General features: G+C 42.4%; 1 protein-coding gene across 3 annotated transcripts in view; it reads right to left on the reverse strand.

The window, feature by feature from the left end:
* The window catches only part of LOC137384042 (F-actin-uncapping protein LRRC16A-like), a 488125-nt gene that overhangs the window by 104633 nt on the left and 362737 nt on the right, over positions 1–20755 (reverse strand). For all 3 annotated transcript variants that reach the window (XM_068057622.1, XM_068057608.1, XM_068057615.1), the window contains exons 26-27: positions 13447–13575; positions 4799–4974 (exon numbers count right to left, since the gene is read on the reverse strand). In XM_068057622.1, coding sequence (XP_067913723.1) covers positions 4799–4974; positions 13447–13575 — 305 coding nt within the window. The remainder of the gene's footprint in view (positions 1–4798; positions 4975–13446; positions 13576–20755) is intronic.

A 20755-nucleotide genomic window follows, 5' to 3' on the forward strand; every position in this document is an offset into this window, starting at 1 on the left:
AATGTATCCAAGTTAGCTGATGATACAAAACTAAATGGGAAAGTAAGCTGTGAGGAGACGACAAAGAATCTGAAAAGAGTTATAGACAGGTTAACCGTGTAGGCAAGAAGGTGGCAGATGGAGTATAATGTGGGGAAATGTGAGGTTATTCACTTTGGTAGGAAGAATAGTTTAGAGTTTAGTTTAGTTTAGAGATACAGCACTGAAACAGGCCCTTCGGCCCACCGAGTCTGTGACGACCATCAACCACCCATTTACACTAATCCTACACTAATTCCATATTCCTACCACATCCCCACCTGTCCCTATATTCCCCTACCACCTATACTAGGGGAAATTTATAATGGCCAATTAACCTATCAACCAGCAAGTCTTTTGGCATGTGGGAGGAAACCGGAGCACCCGGAGAAAACCCATGCAGACACAGGGAGAACTTGCAAACTCCACACAGGCAGTACCCAGAATTGAACCCGGGTCGCTGGAGCTGTGAGGCTTTCATTGCAAGGTGGTTGCAGTACAAGAGTAAGGAAGTCTTGCTGCCATTGTACAGGGCTTTGGCGAGACCAGTCCTGGAATACGATGTACAGTTTTGATCTTTCTACCGAAGGAAGGATATACTTGCTTAAGAGAGAATGCAACAAAGGCTCACTAGATTGATAAATGGGGTGAGAAGGTTGTCAGTTGAGGAAAGATTGAGTACAATGGGCCTGAAGTCTTAGGAGCTTTGAAGAATGAGAGGTGATCTCATTGAAACAGATACAATTCTTAGAGGGTTCAACAAGGTAGAACCTGAGATGCTGTTTCTGCGAGCTGCAGAGTCTATAGCTAGTCTCAGGATAAGTGGTCAGCCATTTAGGACTGAGCTGAGGAGAAATTTCTTCTCTCAGAGGGTTGTGAACCTTTGGAATTCTCTACCCTAGAGATCTGTGGATGTTCAGTCGTTGAGTACATTAAAGGCTGAGATCGATAGATTTTTGGACTCTAAGGGATGAAAGGATATGAGGATTAGACAGGAAAGTGAACCAAGGTCAAAGATGAACCATGATCTTATTGAATGGTGAAGCAGGCTCGAAGGGCTGCATTGCTTACTGCTGCTCCTTTTATGTTCTATGTGCATAGACTAGAGAAGTTGGGTTTGTTCCCATTACAGCAAAGAAGGTTAAACGGAGATTTAATAGAGGTATTCAAAATTATGAGGTGTTTTGCTGAAGTATATAGGGAAAAACTGTTGTTACTGGCAGGAGTGTTGGTAATGAGAAGACACAGATTTTATGTGGTTGACTCAACTCCTCTCTGAAATGGCCTCGGAAGCCATTCAGTTGTATCAAAACAACTACTGAAAAGTCAAAAAATAAAACAGATGGACCACACAGCATCGACCTAGGCATTGTATGCGACAAAGGCACAACTTGTCCAGTCGACCCTGCAAAGTACTCCTCACTAACATCTGGAGACGTGTGCAAAAATTAGAAGAGCTGTCCCAAGGATTAGCCAAGCAACAGCCTTACATTGTCATATACACAGAATCACACCTTACAGCCAATGTCCCAGACTCCTCTGTTACCATCCTTGGGTATGTCCTGTCTCAACGGCACGACTGACCAACCTGAGGTGGTAGCACAATGACGTACAGTCGAGAGGCAGTGGACCTGGGAGTTCTCAAGATTTAGTCTGGACCCATTGAAATCTCATGGTATCAGGTCAACGTGGGTAAGGAAACCTCCTGCTGATCACTGCTTACCTCCCTTCCTCAACTGATGCATCAATACTCCACCACATTGAACACCATTTGGAAGAAGCACTGAGGGTAGCAAGGGCACAGAATGTACTCTGGGTGGGGAACTTAAATGTCCATCACCAAGAGTGGCTCGGTAGCACCACGACTGACTGAGCTGATCAAATCCAAAAGGACATAGCTGCCTGCGGCAGGCGGCGAGACAACCAACATATGGGAAAAACCTACTTGACCTCATCCACCTCAATCTATCCGTTGCAGATTCATTTGTCCATAACAGTATTGGTAGGACTGACCATCAAACAATCTTTGTGGAGATAAAGACCTGCCTTCACACTGAGGATACCCTACATTATGCTGTGTGACACCACCACCGTGCTAAATGGGACAGACTCATAACAGATCCAGCAGCTCAAAAACTGGGCATCCATGAGGTGCTGTGGGCTATCAGCAGCAGCAGGAATGCACTCCACCACTACCTGTAACCTCATGACCCGGCATATCCCTCACTCGAACATTACCATCAGGGTCAATTTTCTAATCTCACATTCCCAGAAATCATGTATTATACATGCGCTTGTGTTTTTCTAATAAGTGCTCTGGAGACTGGGTGCATGTCCAGGAAAATTCAGTGTGGTCATGCCAAGTCATTTTAGAACTTACTAGTAAGAGCTTTGCTATCTCTGAACTATACAGTGTGAGCTATTTCATACAATATGTTGCCTTCCACTATTCAGTATTTGACATTTCGGGGTCTACTAAATGTTACTTGCCACTGTTGTGCATATTTCAGGTGCTATCAAAATCCTTTTTTTAAAAAGAGGTTTCCTGGCTACTTCTCCAATTCAACTTCTTTCCCCGTCCCAAATTTGGGATTAACTTTGAAGAGAACACCATGCATTGTGTTTTTGAATACAGTTGACTGTTGCAAATTAGAAATAGTAAGAATACTATTACTGATCTCTGAGGCAGTCCAATTAGATTTTTCCCTCCATTTAAGTCATCACATCTTTACAAGTATCCAATGTTTCCCATCTTTTAGCTATAGATTCTTAGCCACTTTCAGCTTTTACCTTGAATTCCCACTATTTTAAGTTTAGATAGGAACTTCCATGAGAAAACTTGTGAAAGGAATTTCTAGGTCCCAATATGCCATGTCTTAAGGTTTACCATAGTCCACATATGATATCATCTCCTCAGTAAAGCCACTGAGAGAGCAGCACATGGTTGGGGGTGGGGGGTGGTGAGAGAGAGACAGAGAGCGCACGTGCATGGCTGGGACAGAGCGAAAGAGAAATAGAGAGCACATGGTCGGGACGGAGTGAGAGTGTGGGCATGGCTGGGATGGGGAGGAGAGAGTGAGAGAGTGAGATCACGCGCGAGCGAGCAAACATCCTAGCTGGGGCGGAGAGAGCGACTGACCACGTGGTCAAGTCAGAGGCAGACAGAGTGGTAGGGATGGAGCAAAAGGGGGAGCATGGTTGCGTCAGAGAGAGCGCGCAATAGTGCAGGGGCATGGTTGGGATGGAGCAAGATAGCGAAGGGGTGTGGTCGGGATGGGGAGGGAGGGAGTGCGGGCGCTTGGCTAAGAGGGAGGGAGCACGTGAGTGTTGACAAGGATGGGAGGGAGCATGAGCGCGAGTGGAATGGAGCGAGAGCGAGTGAGCATGGTCAGGAGGGGGAGAGCGAGTGCAAGGATGGCCAGGGAGGGAGAGAGAGATCGTGGCCAGTGGACAGAGGCCTGCAAAAGAGAGGGAGATTGCAGCTGCTGTGGGGTAGGGGTGGGAGAGAGAAGTCCCATTCTTCAGCCTTGACACTGTGGCAGCACTCTTGCCGGAGGTAAGAGAGTTCAAGCCCTACCAGAGGCTCAAGCGTATAATCTAGGCTGGCACTAAGGAAGATGCCCTCTTTAGGATGAGATTTTAAACTAATGTCCTGTCTGCCCTCATGGTATTATCTGAAGAGCAGGGGAGTTGCCAACACTACTCCTCAACCAACACCACTAATATTAATGATGTGGTAACTTGTCTCATTGTTGTTTGTGGGAGCTTACTGTACATAACTTGGTTGTGTTTGCCTCCTTTGCAACAGTTACTACACTTTAAAGTATGTAATTGGCTGTGAATTGCTTTCAAGCCACCCAAGGACATGAAAGTTGCTATATATAATCAGGTTTCTTTACTCCTTTATTATGGAAGACTAATATGTTTACAGTTGCCTGTATTATGTTGGATTGATTTCAATCCAGTGATGTTTCCCAGCATTCAGTGACTCTTTCATTGTGACCGTCAGCAGTTCACACATTTTTGTCTCTCTCACCCTAGGATAAATACCATCTTTCCTCAAGAATTTGTTTCTTTTGAGCCCTTTTCACCTTTCTAGATTCTATCTCATTAATGTCATATTGTAGAATCTATGTACCTCATTTGATTGCCTCAGAGATGAGTACCCATAATACAAAACAGGACCAAAGATCCCTCCCAAGCAGCTCTCATGTGGCCCAACATTATTTGGCAAGAGACAGCACTTTGAATCAACACCTCAACTTCAAAAATCTATCCTGGTGGTCAATCTTCCTACGAGTTATGATAAAAGCAAAATACTGCAGATGCTGGAAATAAGAAAAACAGAAAGAGCTGAAATTACTCAGCAGGTCTGGTAGCAATTGTGGAGAGAGAAACAGAGTTAACGTTTCAGGTCTGTGACCTTTCATCAGAACCTAAGGCAGAGTTCTGATGAAAGATCACAGACGTGAAACGTTAACTCTGCTCCTCTCTCCACAGATGCGGCCAGAGCTGCTGAGTATTTCCAGCACTTCCTGTTTTTAATTCCTAAGAGTTAGATTGGTTTAAATATTGAGTTCAAACTAAGGGTAAAAATGCTGAAGATTATGAAGTTAAAGTCCATCTCTAAGTATAATAAATAGGGCAGTGGTACTACCATACAGACTGGATTTAAAAATTAAGCAATTCTGAATTTGTTATATAATTTCAACCTTACTTCTAATGCACTATGACTACTGCTATTACTATCGATATACAATGGTATCAAGTATTAAAATACCTAATTTTGTTCAGAATATCGATGCCTGATTGCTCAAGTAGAACATTCTTGACAAAAGTCCGAGGGATGGAAACTTTCTCGGTGCTGGCCTCTATTAAATTCTGGCGCAGGTGGGCTTTTTTCATGACATGAGGGCACAATCCCTCTGCTGCATCCACCATGGACTCCAACATAGTCTATAAAGCAAAGATGAAAAAACACAAAAACAGAAAAATTTTGTTTCTTTTTAAATGAAGGCTGTAGTCAACAGTGGAAATCGCAGTGTTATGCGTAAAAAGGAGGGAGTTAAAATATAGGAAAAGACAAGTAACTTAAGTACATGTCTACAATAGCTAATAGTAAATGGGTGAAAGCCAATGCTCTACCAACTAAATAATTATCCGCTCAAAATCCTTGAGGGAAAGTCTTAATAAATCCACGAATAGCAAATATCAGAACAGTCAACTTGTACGATCTCAATCTTATTTCAAGAGATCACACCCATCACCTGATTCAGCAGCATAACAAGGAAGACAGAAAATTCCAAATCCTCTTCAGTAAAATTTCTGAAATCCTTAGCTGAGATAAAGATTTGTAGACCAGCTTCACATTACAATCAAATCTTAATCTCAATGACAGTAAAAAATCTAAACTGCACCATTCTTCTTTAAGAGCAACCACATCAAACCATGGCCTGTGGAACGCACACAACTCTTGAACTCTGATAATCCAGTGCTACTAGCACTCATACTTTTTACTTGCTGTTAAGCCCTGTTTGAATTGCGCGCGCCTGGGGGCTTTGGAAGGAATTTACTCAGTACAGTTGCCTCATTGATGGATAAATCCTAAATCAGAACACCAAAATGTGTTAGGATTAGCAATTTGATATTTATACAAATTAATGGTTACATGAAGCCAAACTGAGTTTCCAGCCTTGCTAGCACAAAGTACAGAGATTAATTGTGGCATCTCTACTGCCACCCCAGCCAAGTTCAACTCAACGCAGACTGGAGCTTCACCCTAGACCTTCTAGGTGTCAACTGTGGCTCGGTAATCGCACTCACATCTGAGTCAGAAGGTCTGAGAGATACAGTCTTTCAGATGAAACATTAAACCTAGATTCTGTCTGCCCTCTTAGGTGGACGTAAAAGATCCCATGGTACTATTTTGAAGAAGAGTATGTGAGTTCTCCCTGGCATCCTAGCCAATATTTATCCTTCAATTAATATTAAAACAGATCAACTGGTCACCATCACTTTACTGCTTGTAGGACCTTGTTGCGCACAAGCTGGCTACCACATTTCCGACATGACAAATGTGACTACACTTCAAAAAGTGTTTAAGAGGCTGTAAAGCACTCCAAGACATCCTAAAGTTGTGAAAGGCATTATATAAATGCAAATACAAAAGCAAAATACTGTAGTGAACTACTGATTTGCTCAACCGCACCTTCACCTCCACCTTTGATGCCCTAGTTCCCAATAAAAAGATCAGTCTCTATCACCCTGGTCGTTCCTCTGGTACAGCCCTCATCGCTGTTCCTTTAAGTCTAAGGGACACAGACTTGAAAGGATATGGCAGACAACTGGTCTAGCCATCCATCGCCAGAACTGGCTGGACCACTTAAAGCACCATCAGGTGCTGCTCTCATCTGCTAAAATTGTCTACAATTCCAGGATCATCTTGGAACGCTAAGATAATCCCCAGCTTCTTTTCTCCACTGCAAACAATCTTCTTAAACCCCTCTCCCCTCACCTCCAACAATAAGTGCGAGGGGCTCATGGACTTCTTTGTCACCAAGATCGGGACCATCCAATCAGCTCCTTTGCGGTGTACCTCCCTTCCACCTGGCCAAAGTTCCTCTCATGTTACCCCTCCCTCTGGCCTAGCCCTGAATTCGCATCTTTCTCTCCAATCTATCCTCATGCCCTCTCTGAGCTCATCTTGTCCATGAGACCCACTTCATGTTCCCTTGATCTTATTCCCACTAAAGTGATCACCCAACTTCTCCTCCTGGTGCCCATGTTAGTCAATATTGTAAATGGTTTTCTCTCTTCAGGTGTTGTCCCTCTTGCTTCTAAAACTGCCGTCATCACCCCCTCCTCAAACAAATCAGCCCTTGACCCCACCACCCTTGTAAACTACCTTCCCACCTCCAACCTCGCTTTCCTCTCCTTCAAGTCCTTGAACGTGTTGTTGCCTCCCAAACCCATTCCCATCTTTCCCAGATCTCCATCTTTGAATCCCTCCAATCAGGTTTCCGCCCCTGCCACAGTACAAAACAGCTTTTTATCAAAATCACTAATGACATTCAATGTGATTGTGACAAAGGTAAACTTTCCCACCTGGTCCTTCTTGACATGGCTGACAACACCATCCTCCTCCAATGCCTCTCCACTGTCGTCCAGCTGGGTGGGACTGCTCTCACTTGATTCTACTCTTCTCTATCTAATCGTAGCCAAAGAATCACTTGCAATGGCTTCTCTTCCTGCGCCCACACATGTACCTCCGGTGTCTCCCAAGGATCTGCCCTTGGCCCCCTCTTGTTTCTCATCTCCATGCTGCCACTTGGCAACATCATCCCAGAGTACAGCTTTAGTATTCACTTGTATGCTGACAACACTCAGCTCTCACCACCACTTCTCTCAACTCCTCCAAAGTTGGCAAATTATCAGACCGCTTATATGACATCCAGTACTGAATGAGCAGAAATTTCCTCCAATTAAATATTGGAAAGACTGAAGCCATTGTTTTTGGTCCCCATTTCAAACTCCATTCCCTAGCTACCGACTCTATCCCCAATATAAATTAAAAACACAAAGTGCTGGAAATACTCAGCAGGTCAGGCAGCATCTGTGGAGAGAAAAGCAGAGTTAATGTTTCAGGTCTGTGATCTTTCATTAGAACTGGTAAAGGTTAGAAAAGAATTAGGTTTTAAACAAGTGAAGTTTAATGAGGAAGAGAACAAAAGGGAAGGTGTGTGATAGGGCAGAGAGCAGGAGAGATTAAATAACAAAGCTGTCATGGGACAAAGGAAAAGAGCATGTTTACGCTTGTGGTGAAAGACAAAGCATTAGTCCAGAGTGTGTGTTAATGGCAGAGTAATGAGCAGCTCTGACATGATGAAAAACAGGTACATGGTTAAAAAATAAAACAATCATAAAAATAGAAAAATATTTTTTAAAAGACCAGTCATGCTCTGAAATTGTAGCACTCAAGGTTGAGTCTGCGGAGCTGTAGAGTGCCCAATCGAAAGATCAGGTGCTGCTCCTCGAACTTGCATTGATGTTCATTGGAACACTGCAGCAGGCCAAGCACAGAAATGGCAAGCAACCAGATGCTCAGACTGAGCAGAAGTTTTCTGCAAAGCAGTCACCCAATCTGAGTTTGGTCTCCCCAGTGTAGAGAAGACCACATTGTGAGATGTGAAAACAGTATACAAAATAGAAGGAAGTACATGTAAATCACTGCTTCACCTGGAAGGAGTGTCTGGGGCCTTGGATGGTGAGGAGAGAGAAGGCAAAAGAGCAGGTATTATACCTCCCGCGATTGCGTGGGAAGGTGCTGTGGGAAGGGGACGAGATGTCGGGGGATATGGAGTGGACTAGGGTGTTGTGGAGGGAACGATCCCTTCGGAATGCTGACAGGGGAGAGGAAGGGAAGCTGTGTTTGGTGGTGACATCACGCTGGAGGTGGCGGAAATGGTGGAGGATGATCCTTTGGATGTAGAGGCTGGTGGGGTGGAAAGTGAAGACAAGGGGAATCCTGTCGCGGTTCTGGGAGGGAGGGGAAGGGGTGAGGGCAGAGTGCAGGAAATAGGCCGGACACAGTTGACGGCCCTGTCAGCCACAGTGGGGGCAATCCTCGGTTGAGGAAAAAGGAAGACATGTCAGAAGCACTGTTGTGGAAGGCTGCATCATCAGAACAGATGCATCGGAGATGGAGAAACTGGGAGAATGGGATGGAGTCCTTACAGGAAACAGGGTGTGAGGAAGTGTAGTCAAGGTAGCCGTGGGAGTCGGTGGGCTTACAATAAATATTAGTAGACAGTCTATCCCCAGAGATGGGACAGAATAAGGAACTGCTGGAGATAGACCATGTAAAGGTGAGAGAAGGGTGGAAATTGGAAGCAAAGTTGATGAAGTTTTCCAGTTTGGGACGAGAGCAGGAAGCAGCACCGATACAGTCATCAATGTACTGAAAAAATAGAGATGCGGGAGGGGGCCTGAGTAGGAATGTTTGACATATCCCACAAAAAGACAGCACAACTAGGATCCATGCAGTACCCATAGCAACACCGTATATTTGAAGGAAGTGAGTGGAGTTGAAGGACAAGAAGTTGTTTAATGTGAGAACAGTTCAGCCAGGTGGAGCAAGGTGGTGGTGGATGGGGACTTGTTGGGCCTCTGTTCAAGGAAGAAGCAGAGAGCCCTCAGACTGTCCTGGTGGGGCATGGAGCTGTAGAGACATTGGACATCTATAGTGAAGAGGAGACAGTTAGGGCCAGGAACTGGAAATTGTTGAAATGACGTAGGGCGTCAGAAGAGTCACGGATGTAGGTGGGTAGAGACTGGACTGGGAGAAAAAATAGAATCGAGACAGGAAGAAATAAGTTCAATGGGGCAGGAACAGGCTGAAAAGATGGGTCAACCAGGACAGTCCTATTTGTGGATTTTGGGAAGGAGATAGAAACGGGCTGTCCAGGGTTGCGGAACTGAGGTTGGAAGCTGTAGAGGGAAGATCTCCGGAGGTGCTAAGGTCAGTGACAGTCCTGGAGACAGTGGCTTGATATTCGGTGGTGGGGTCATGGTGGGACTCCATCCCTATCCCTGGCAACAGTCTGAGATTAAGCAAGTTTGCTCGCAACCTTGGTGAAACATTTGACCCCGAGATGAGCTTCAGACCATCACTAAGAGCATCTATTTCCACATCTATAACATCACCCGACTTCACCCCCATCTTAGCTCATCTGATGTCAAAACCCTCATTCATGCCTTCGTCACCTCTAGACTTGACTATTCCATTGCAATCCAGACTGGTTTCCCACATTCTACCCCGTAAACTTGACGTCATCTAAAACTCTGTTGCCCATGTCTTAACTCGCACAAAGTCCAGTTCTCCTATCACTGCTGTTGACTGGCTCCCAGTCAGGCAATATCTTGATTTTAAAATTCTCATCCTTGTTTTCAAATCCATCCATGGCCTTGCCCCTCCATACCTCTGTAATCTCCTCCAGCTCCAAACCCCTCCAAGATACCTGCGCTCCTCTAATTCTGGCCTGTTGTGCATCCTTGATTTTAATCGCTCCACCATTGGTGGCTGCGCCTTCAGTTGCCGAGGCCCCAAGCTCTGGAATACCCTCCCCCTATACTTCTTGGCCTCGCTTTCCTCCTATAAGACACTCCTTAAAACCTACCTCTTTGACCAAGCTTTTGGTGACCTGACCTAATATTTATTTTTGTGCCTTGGTGTCATACTTCGTTTTATAATGCTCTTGTGAAGCACCTTGGGATGTTTTATTACATTAAATGTGCTATATATAAACTGAATTGAAATCTCAGGTTGGTGACCTTTTATCGGAACCTGAAACATTAACTCTGTTTCTCTCACCACAGATGCTGCCTGACCTTCTGAGTATTTCCAGCATTTTCTGTTTTTATATTATATAAATGCAAGTCTTTCTTCTTTATGTGGTTCAGCTGCTCATAGGATAAACACGGTGGGTCAGCAATGGAGCAACTAAATGGTTCCATGAAAGATCAGTAAACACAAGGCTATAGCCTCTCAAACTTTTTGGGTGAACTTCCCTTCTCACTTTCAGCTACTCACGGCATGATGTAATTTGCTATTTTAATGCGGCAACAGACACAATGAACTCTGGATATTTTTGTCCTTTGAATTTACTAATCCTAGCCGAATTTTTGTCAAAGGAACAATTTTTCTATCTTTTTACTACAAACTGACCAGTAGTATTCATCAAATTGGTAATTTACATAATTTATTAATCTCAAGACTTTTTTGTTCAAGTAAACTGTTGTAAATGCTTATTAAATTTCTACAGTAATTTCACTCAAATATTTCACATCCGATGGCAGTTACTCCAGTTGCCTTTAGCTTTTCACATTTGCTTAACATGGCCAGTCAGTTTGATATGACTGGATATGTTTGAACATACACACAAAGAAATCCTGAGATGCATACCGATGAACCTACAGTGTTTGAGTTCTTGACTGATGACTGTCTCTATGGCATGATGCTCCACAGCAATCTTGCTGCCTCGCAGGAGTGCCTTCCAGTCAGCACACACATTCTGAAACAGCACACTGTCTGAAATAACCAGTGATTGACAGGGAAGCAGGCAGGGAATTTCTCTACCTCTTGGCTGTAATACTGGGACTACTGTATTAACTGTTCAGTGCCCAAAGGTGGTGCCATCTTGTGTTATATTCTACTAATCACATTCAGTGGCTTCTACCACATATAGTGCTGTCTATATTACTAAAATTCACAAATCTAAAGAGTAGCCAATACAATTCGCATCTTTCTGTTGCAGAAGATGGAAGCTTGCTCGATGAGAAAAATTTTTATACCATGGAGGTAGTTATCCTGCAAATTGGTTGACTACAAATGGCAGAGGATTAGTTAGGCATTAGCGTGATAATGGATAGGCTGCATGGGTCTTAAATTAATCAAATTCTTCATTACCAACTAACTTTTCAAGTTGTAACAAGTTTTGATTGTGTTTATACTCTCGCATAAAGCAAGTGCATCTATCTCACTTCATACAATTACTTTAACTACAGAAATTTTATTTCAATCTTTACAGTCCATGATGAAGGAAAAGCTATAATTAACCAAATACTTTTGGCTTCCATTTGAATGATGCTCAATATATTTCAAAATTGCAGGAACTATGTTATATCGCATAGGGCAATGCAATGGTGGCAGCTGAGTGAAGCAGCATAAACTTAGGAAAACAGATACACTGATGAATTTGTAATCAAAAGAGATCTGAATCTCCATGATGAATTAAAGATTTAGCATTTTAACATGTACATTAAATCTTTTTTGCACTTTTGTGCATGGCCTAAATTCTTACAGCTGCACAGTGGCGCAGTGGTTAGCACCGCAGCCTCACAGCTCCAGCGACCCGGGTTCGATTCTGGGTACTGCCTGTGCGGAGTTTGCAAGTTCTCCCTGCGACCGCGTGGGTTTTCGCCGGGTGCTCCGGTTTCCTCCCACACCAAAGACTTGCAGGTTGATAGGTAAATTGGCCATTATAAATTGCCCCTAGTATAGGTAGGTGGTAGAGGAATTGAGGAAAGGTAGGAATGTGAAATTAATGTAGGATTAGTATAAATGGGTGGTTGATGGTCGACATAGACTTGGTGGGTCGAAGGGCCTGTTTCAGTGCTGTATCTCTAAATAAATAAATAGCTGAAAAGATCAATCTTTTGTATAACCAGAAGGAAGCTGATATGTTCTATATATGCTGATGTCAGGGCTGCACAGGAGGTTTGAAAATGTGGGTGTATTGAGGGTTGAGTGTTCATATTGTGGCTGTTCTCAGATTTGTTGAACAAGTACATTTAGGGTACACTAATAATTTTTATTTTAGGTATGTAAGAAACAATATTTTATTTGTTCCATATTCTTTTCTAAAAACAGCTACTATCTGCTCTCCTGCAGGGATCTCAGCCTCAGAAATTTTCATGGTGAGAGGGGAGATCCTCACTAAGTTAATAATGTAAAAATGTTGCAAGGAATGTATAATAAAAAAAAATTGTTCGAAGATTGGAACTTAATCGTGAGTTGTGTTAAGGAAACAAATGTTTCAACAGATATTCTGGCACATTCTTCCTGCAGATAAAATACATTCAGAAAAGCAAAACAGAGTTATTAGATTTATATTAGCTGGAAGGGTTAACACCAGATGAGAATCAAACAGTAATATTGCACTTTAAAAAATAAATCTCAAATTTTTCTAAAATCACATCAAGTATTGCAGAAACTGGAAAAAAGTCGGCACTCATAATTTCCCTGTCCCCAGTTATTGGATGAAAGGCGTTAAACAAGCAACCAACACAAACTGAACGTTTTATCAAGAGAAACTACTCGCTATTCACTTTATTCAGTAACATATTGACTGTCAGAAATACTTAGTCCGCATTGATGAATTCCATTCTGTTATTTTACTGTCCCAGTTCCTGTGTCAATAAAAGACAACTACCCTGCATTTTCAGTCAGCCACCATCACTGGCCAAAATAACTGAGATACTGTGACTCCTGAGGCACAGAAACACAGCAAAAATTCCAGTGTTATCACAGAAGGATGATGGTGAAAACAAAGTTTAATATTTTTAAATTTGAGTAATCTATTGACATTTTACCCTAATGCTGTAGTTTCCACTGAATAGTTACTTTGCATAAATAGCAGCAGCATGTTGATTGTACTTCCTACGGAACAATAAATGTGCTAGGCTTGTAATTGCTTGCAGCTAAATGCGTACCTTGGACGAACATAAATCCAGATTAGAGTATGCAGATTGCATTCACATAAATCACAGTGCATAGCATAAAATGAACACAACACTAGCAGCGAGAGACAACTCCATAAATACACGATTGGATTTTTAATCTGTCAGTTGTTACAATCTCACAACAAATACCTTGAGCTGTTCATCTACGACCCGAGTGACTTCTCCAGCCATGGATTCCAGTTTTTCCTGAATGGGATTCGATGAGCTACTTATTCCTGCCCAAGAAGCTCCTCGCAGGTGATAAAGATTTGGTAACAGCTAAAGACAAAAGACATTTCATTATTAGAAGACACAGTACCTGAATTACACCTTAGTCTATCTCCCCACTTTCAGCAACACTACAGTGGAATGATGAATGCAATTGGCTGATTCCTCAGCAGCTCAGCTGGTTTATCCAGGGGTAGCTGAGCAATACATACCACAAGTCCTAGATTCAATCCCTGATAACAGCCAGGTCAAGTCTTACACTGGAATATCAGCTGCTTGAGTGAGGCTTCACAAGTAACCGGTGCCCGTTGAGTCATATTCCAGGGAGTAACCTATGTTCAGGACAAGAAAGTTAAGGATTGTATAAGATTAAAAGAAAATACCTAAAAAGTTGCCAGAAATAGTTGTTAACATTGAGGATTGGGAGGATATTAGAATTCAGCAAAGGAGGACGAAGAAACTGCTAAAAAAAAATATGAATGTAAGCTAGCAAAAAATATAAAAACAGACTGTAAAAGCTTCAATAGTTACGTAAAAAGGAAACATTTGGCCAAGACAAATGTGGGTCCATTACAGGCAGAATTAGGAAAATGTATAATGAGGAATAGAGAAATAGCAGAGAAGCTAAATGATTACTTTATGTCTGTCTTCACTGAGGAAGATACAAGAAAGCTCCCAAAATTAGAGATCCAAGGGATTAGGGAGAATGAGGAATTGAAGGAAATTATTAGTAAGAAGGATGTATTGGAGAAATTAATGGGGCTGAAGGTTGATAAGTCCCCAGGACCTGATATTCTACATTCCAGAGTGTTGAAAGAGCTAACTATGGAGATAGTGGATGCATTGGTGTTCATCTTCCAAAATTCTAGAGTCTGGAATGGTTCCTGCAGATTGGAAGGTAGCAAATATCACCCCACTATTTAAGAAGGGAGGGAGAGAGAAAGAAAACAGGGAACTACAGACCGGTTAGCCTGACATCAGTAATAGGGAAAAGGTTAGAATCTATTCTAAAGGATGTGATAAATGGACACTTGGATAATAATGATCTGATTGGGCATAGTCAACATGGATATATGAATGGGAAATCACTGACGAACCTGTTGGGAGTTTTTTGAGGATGTTACTAACAGAATTGATAAAGGGGAGTCAGTGGAAATGGTATACTTGGAGTTACAGAAGGCTTTTGATAAAGTCCCCCACAGGAGGTTGGTTAGCAAAATTAAAGCACATGGGATAGGAGGTAATATACTGGCATGGATTAAGGATTAGTTAACAGGTAAAAAACAGAGAGGAGGAATAAACGGGTCATTTTCGCGTTGGCAGGCTGTGACTAGTGGGGTACCGCAGAGATCAGTGCTTGGGCCCCAGCTGTTCACAATATTTGAATGTGGGGACCAAATGTAGTATTCCCAAGTTCACAGATGACACAAAACTAGGGTGGGAATGTGTGCTGTGAGGAAGATGCAAAGCAGCTTCAAGGGGATTTGGACAGACTTAACGAGTGGGCAAGAATGTGGCAGATGGAATATAAGGTGGAAAAACATGCGGTTATCCACTTTGGTAGGAGGAACAGATGTGCAGAGTATTTTTTAAATGGTAAGCGATTAGGAAGTGTAGATGTACAAAGGGACCTGGATGTCCTTGTCAATAAGTCACTGAAAACTAACATGCAGGTGCAGCAAGCGATTAAGAAGGCTAATGGTATGTTAGCCTTTATCACAAGAGGATTTGAGTACAGGAGTAGTGAAGACATGTTTCAATTGTATAGAACCTTGGTTAGACCATACCTGGAGTAGTGTGTGCTGTTTTGGTCCCCTTACCTTAGGAAGGATATTATTGCCATAGAGGGAGTGCAAAGAAGGTTCACCAGACTTATTTCCGGGATGGCGGGGCTGTCCTATGAAGAGAGATTGGGGAAACAGGGCCTGTATTCTCTAGAGTTTCGAAGAATGAGAAGTGATCTCATTGAAAGCTACAAAATACTTAAAGGGATAGACAGGGTAGATGCAGCCAAGATGTTTCCCCTGGTTGGGGTGTCTAGAACCAGGGGACACAGTTTCAAAATAAAGGGGAAGCCATTTCTGACAGAAATGAGGAGAAATTTCTTTACTCAGAGGAGTGTGAATCTTTGGAATTCTCTACTCCAGAGGGCTGTGGAAGCTCAGTCATTGAGTATGTTTAAAACAGAGATTGACAGATTTACCAATGACATAAGGGGATATAAAGATAGTGTGGGAAAAAGGCACTGAAGTGGATGATCAGCCATGATTGTATTGAATGGCAGGGCAGGCTCGATGGGCTGTATGGCCTACTCCTGCTGCTATGTTCCTTTGTTCCCAAGAGGGAAAAATTGGAACTAAGTGAAAATTACATCACGTTATCCACATTTTAACCATATAGACAACATTTTTCCCATTTACCCAGCACAACTTCTGACTGCCAGTAAACAAATCACAATGCCCATCTCCTCACAGAGTCTTGAAAATTGTTCACATTCTTTACCACAAACTATTTTTTCTGCTATGTATTTGGTATCATTTACTGCAGGGAAGATGTTTAACCTAGATAGGATAACAGCTAAAGATGCTTCTAGCAGGGGCTTCTTCCTGCCTCTAACTGAACAGTTCTCATATTAAAACATTAAATAAATAGCTTTCTTTTAGCCTTATACAGCATGACTAAGAATGATCAGAACACTCCAGTCATGCCTTAGGGATGTTTTACTAAGGCAAGGCTGATGACATAATGGCAAGACAAAGCAGAGGGGATGTTTCTGCGCTAGGTTCAGTGACTATGGAGATCCCGTTAGTTATTCTTTATCACAGTTATTCTCACCCACAGCACTGCAAAATTCACAAAAATAATCTAAATACAAATTACATACTTTGTAGTCACTCAAATTATTGTTTTCTACCATTTCATAAGAACACAAGATAAAGATGAGGTGGGGCATTCAGTCTGATCTTGATTTTTCTATCTAGAATGATCCTACAGCCCTGTCCTCAGTATCCACAGTTCTTCAAATATTCCAGTATTTTCCTCTGCTACCCCAACTGGACATATTGAAACCTTCTCACATAGTCCTAGATTAGCTGTTTACTAATTTAGACACATATCCTTTTGTCCTTCTTTCGTGGTTTAGCTTGAAGTAGTGTACTAGATCCACCATTTCTGTTCATTACCGTGAAGTTATTTATACGATTACTTCTCAGTCACCTTCTTTCAAGGCTGGAGGGCAATTAGGGATGGGCAATAAATGCTGGCCTTGCCAGCAATATCCACATCCCATGAATGAATAAATAATGATGTTAAGTTTACTAAAGCTCCTAGATTTCTCGATGTCACTCAGATATTTGGACACCATTCCTGAAATGCTTTATTCATCATCTTTTCTTCCTAGTGCAGTATATTACATTTGTATTAAATTCATCTGGCTATGTTCCAAACATTTATACTTTTGCCTAACTCATTAGTCCCTAAGTTGCAGCTTCAGCTTCATCAGACCTTCCCAGTTTGGCATCAAGTTTGCATTGAGGTTCTGAATATAAATTAAAAATGGTTAGGGTGACAATACTGATCCCTGGGGCACCTCTCAGGACTTCTTCAAACGCTGACCTAAGTCTTGCAATTACCTATTGCTTCTAGTATTGCTATTAAATGTTCTGGTTCACACTATCCATAATTAAAATGTAGAAATGTAGCGCATTAACATATGTGCTAACAAAAACAGAAAACACTGGAAATACCCAGCAGGTCAGGCAGCATCTGTGGAGAGAGAAACAGAGTTAGAAAAGTTAGAAATATGATAGGTTTTAAGCAGGTGAAGGGGATGGGGGTTGAAAGAATAAAAGGGAAGGTCTGAGATAGGGTGGAAGACAGGACAGATGAAATGGCAAAAAGAGTTGGGGGTGCATGGTCAAAGGGAGTGGTAATGGGACAAATAAAGAAACAGAAGACGTGTCTAGAGGAGGTGTGAATGGCAGAACGATAAGCAGCTGCCGTCCGAAAGCAAAAACAAGAGAAAAATGCATGTAAAACCTAAACCTGCAAAGGAAAAGAAAACAAAATGGGGGCAGAGATTACGGTCTGAAATTGTTAAACTCAATGTTGAGTCCAGAAGGCTGTAAAGTGCTTAATTGAAAGATGAGGTGCTGTTCCTCGAGCTTGTGTTGCACTTCATTGAAACTGTATAGAAGGCTGAAGACTGAGAGGTCAGCGTGAGAGCAAGGTGAGAATTAAAATGACAGGAGACCAGAAGCTCGGGGTCACACCTGTAGACTGAACAGAGATATTCCACAAAGCGGTTACCCAATCTGCTGATGGTGTCCCCAGTGTAGAGCAGACTGCATTGTGAGCAGTGAATACAGTATAATAAATTGGAAGTAGCAAATTGCTGCTTCGCCTGGAAGGAGTGTTTGGGGTCACTGAAAGTGACGAGAGAGGTGGTGAAAGGGCAGGGTTTGCCTCTCCTGTGCTTGGATGGAAAGGTGCTGTAGGAAGGGGAGGGAGTGTTGAGGTTAATTGAAGAGTGGACCAGTGTGTTGCAGAGGGAACAGTCCCTTTGGAATGCTGAAAGGGAAAGGGAGGGGCCCCAGTTTTACCTCCTTCCCAAGATCCACAAATAGGACTGCCATGGTAGACCTATCATTTCAGCCTGTTCCTGCCCCACTGAACTGATTTCTTTCTATCTCGACTGTTTTTTTTTCTCCTTTTGTCCAGTTTCTTCCAACTTACATCCCTCACTCTCCGATGCCCTCCATCACTTTAACAGTTTCCAATTTCCTGGCCCTAACCATCTCTTCTTCACCAGGATGCCCAATCTATCCGTGCCTTCATCCCCCACTATGACGGTCTGAGGGCTGTCTGCTTCTTCCTTGAATGGAGGCCCAAATAGTCTCTATTCATCACCACCCTCTTCTGCCTGCCAGAACCTGTTCTCACATTGAACAACTTCTCCTTCAATTCTCACTTCCTCCAAATAAAAGATGTTGCTTTCGGTATCTACATGGGTTCTAGCTATAGCCTACTTTTTTTGTGCGATATGTGGAAAATTCCTACTCGGGCCTGCTCCCTCCCAACTCTTTGTTCCGGTACATTGATGTTTGTATTGGTGCTGTTTTCTGTTCTTGCCCTGAACTGGAAAATTTCATCAACTTTGCTTCCAGTTTCCACCTTTCTCTCACCTTGACATGGTCCATCTCTGACTCTTCCCTTATCGTCCTCAACTTCTTTGTCTCCATTTCTGGAGATAAGCTATGAATATTCACTATAAGGCCCCTGACTCCCACAGCTACCTCGACTACACTTCTGTACACCTGGTTTCAATCCATTCCATTCTCCTAGTTTCTCTGTCTTCGTCACATCGCACTCTTCCATACGAGGTCTTCTGATATGCCTTCCATTTTTCTCAACTGAGGATTCCCCTCCACTGTAGTTGACAGGGCCCAAGACCATGTTCATTCCATTTCCTGCACTTCTGCTCTCACCCATTCTCCTCTTTCCCACTACCATAAGTTATGGCCACTTTTTTCCCATGGTTTTATTTTAATGAAGTTCAATGTGTCACAGGTCTTTTCATCAGCATTGATCTACTTGATCAGTAAAACCAAATCAGAATATGATTTCATTTCAAGAATGCTAATTTTCTGCTTTGCCTTAGCAAGGATGCAAAAACACTCCACTTGAAAATGAAGACCAAAGACATTGTCCTTTCTGATGTTTCGATCATTATTCTACCATGCTCACAGGGAATAATGAAGATTAGCTGATTTTGAATTCAGAAACATTGCTGCTTTGACCATGTTCAATATTCTTTCCATCTTCTGGATGCTTTTTTGTCAGCCTGAAGTCCCTTGAGTGTTCATTACTAACGACAGGAACTTTTAGTGACTGTGATGTTGCCCGTTAAATTTTAACATTAAGCTTTTAAAAGTTAGACTGCAAACCAATGAAACTAGAACAAAAGCATTTAATAAATCTCATACTGACTTGCAAAATCAGATCTGGTTAATGCACAACATCACTCTAATGCAGCCTTCTGTCAAAAACCTAAACAGAACACACGCACACAAACATATTAAAGAACACCTGATGTGACATCCAGGCCTACCAATTTGCAAAATCTCACACAAGATTAACATCTCAAATCCTCCTGATTGAGGATTGCTGTCTGGGGTCAATTAGGTGCAGGTAGGGAGGATTGGGGTTGCAGAATTTAGTTCACATAATTAAGGCCACTGATTTGTGGTTACCATGGAAAAGTGTACTGAGTATGAACCCAAATACAACAGTAAAATTTCCCCCCATAATTCTACATAATAAAAACATAATTTGGTGTACTCAGGCTTGCGGGCTTAAATATAAACTGATGAAATTTTGGAAAATGATTCCCAAAATACAATAAGAATCTCATACAACAAAAATGGCATTTGACTCATGCACTTTTGGTAAAACAGTGGCCCTGTCCGTAAGTAGCAAAGAAAAGGGCATCACATACACCACTCTGCACCAAGAGAAAACCACAATTCCGTGTGTGCATGGACTGTGCCATTTGGAAGTGCACAGGGGCAGAGAAATCCTTCTGGAGGCAAGAGGCACTACAATTAGTTGCAATAATAGAAATAACCTAAATTTAACATGCCCTTTTAAATGCTTGATTTGTTGAAGTGGAGAGATGTTAAAAACGCCATTGAATGAGCACTGCCGAGCTAAAAAAACACACACAGATGGAGGGTATCAATGAGCTAGAGTACAGAGAGTGTAGCAGCAAAACAAAACTGGTGCAGGGTTAGTAATGAGATTGAAATTTTGATAGCAGCTGTTTGGCTTTCCGGTGTTGAAGTGAATTTAGCATTAAAGTTTTCGTGAAGGAACAATCAAAATCTTGATGGAGTCAGTATTGCTGATGGAATGGATGCAACAAGCCCACCTGTAAATATCTCATTGCTAGGATCTGCCTAAAGTTTACAGTCCTAGTTACAGCAAAAGGTCCATGAAAAAGGTAAGCCCCACATTTGGCAATACATGATGTGCTTGACCCAAAAAAATGTTTGCCCCCAAACCAAGCCTGCCCTCACTTCAGATTACTGCCTGTGAATGAATGGATGTGTCTTGAAACTTTTCACAGAAAAGGGCGGCACAGTGGCGCAGTGGTTAGCACCGCTCCAGGGACCCGGGTTCGATTCTGGGTACTGCCTGTGTGGAGTTTGCAAGTTCTCCCTGTGACCGCGTG

Source organism: Heterodontus francisci, chromosome 2, assembly GCF_036365525.1.
Source record: "Heterodontus francisci isolate sHetFra1 chromosome 2, sHetFra1.hap1, whole genome shotgun sequence".
NCBI classification, from domain to species: Eukaryota; Metazoa; Chordata; class Chondrichthyes; order Heterodontiformes; family Heterodontidae; genus Heterodontus; species Heterodontus francisci.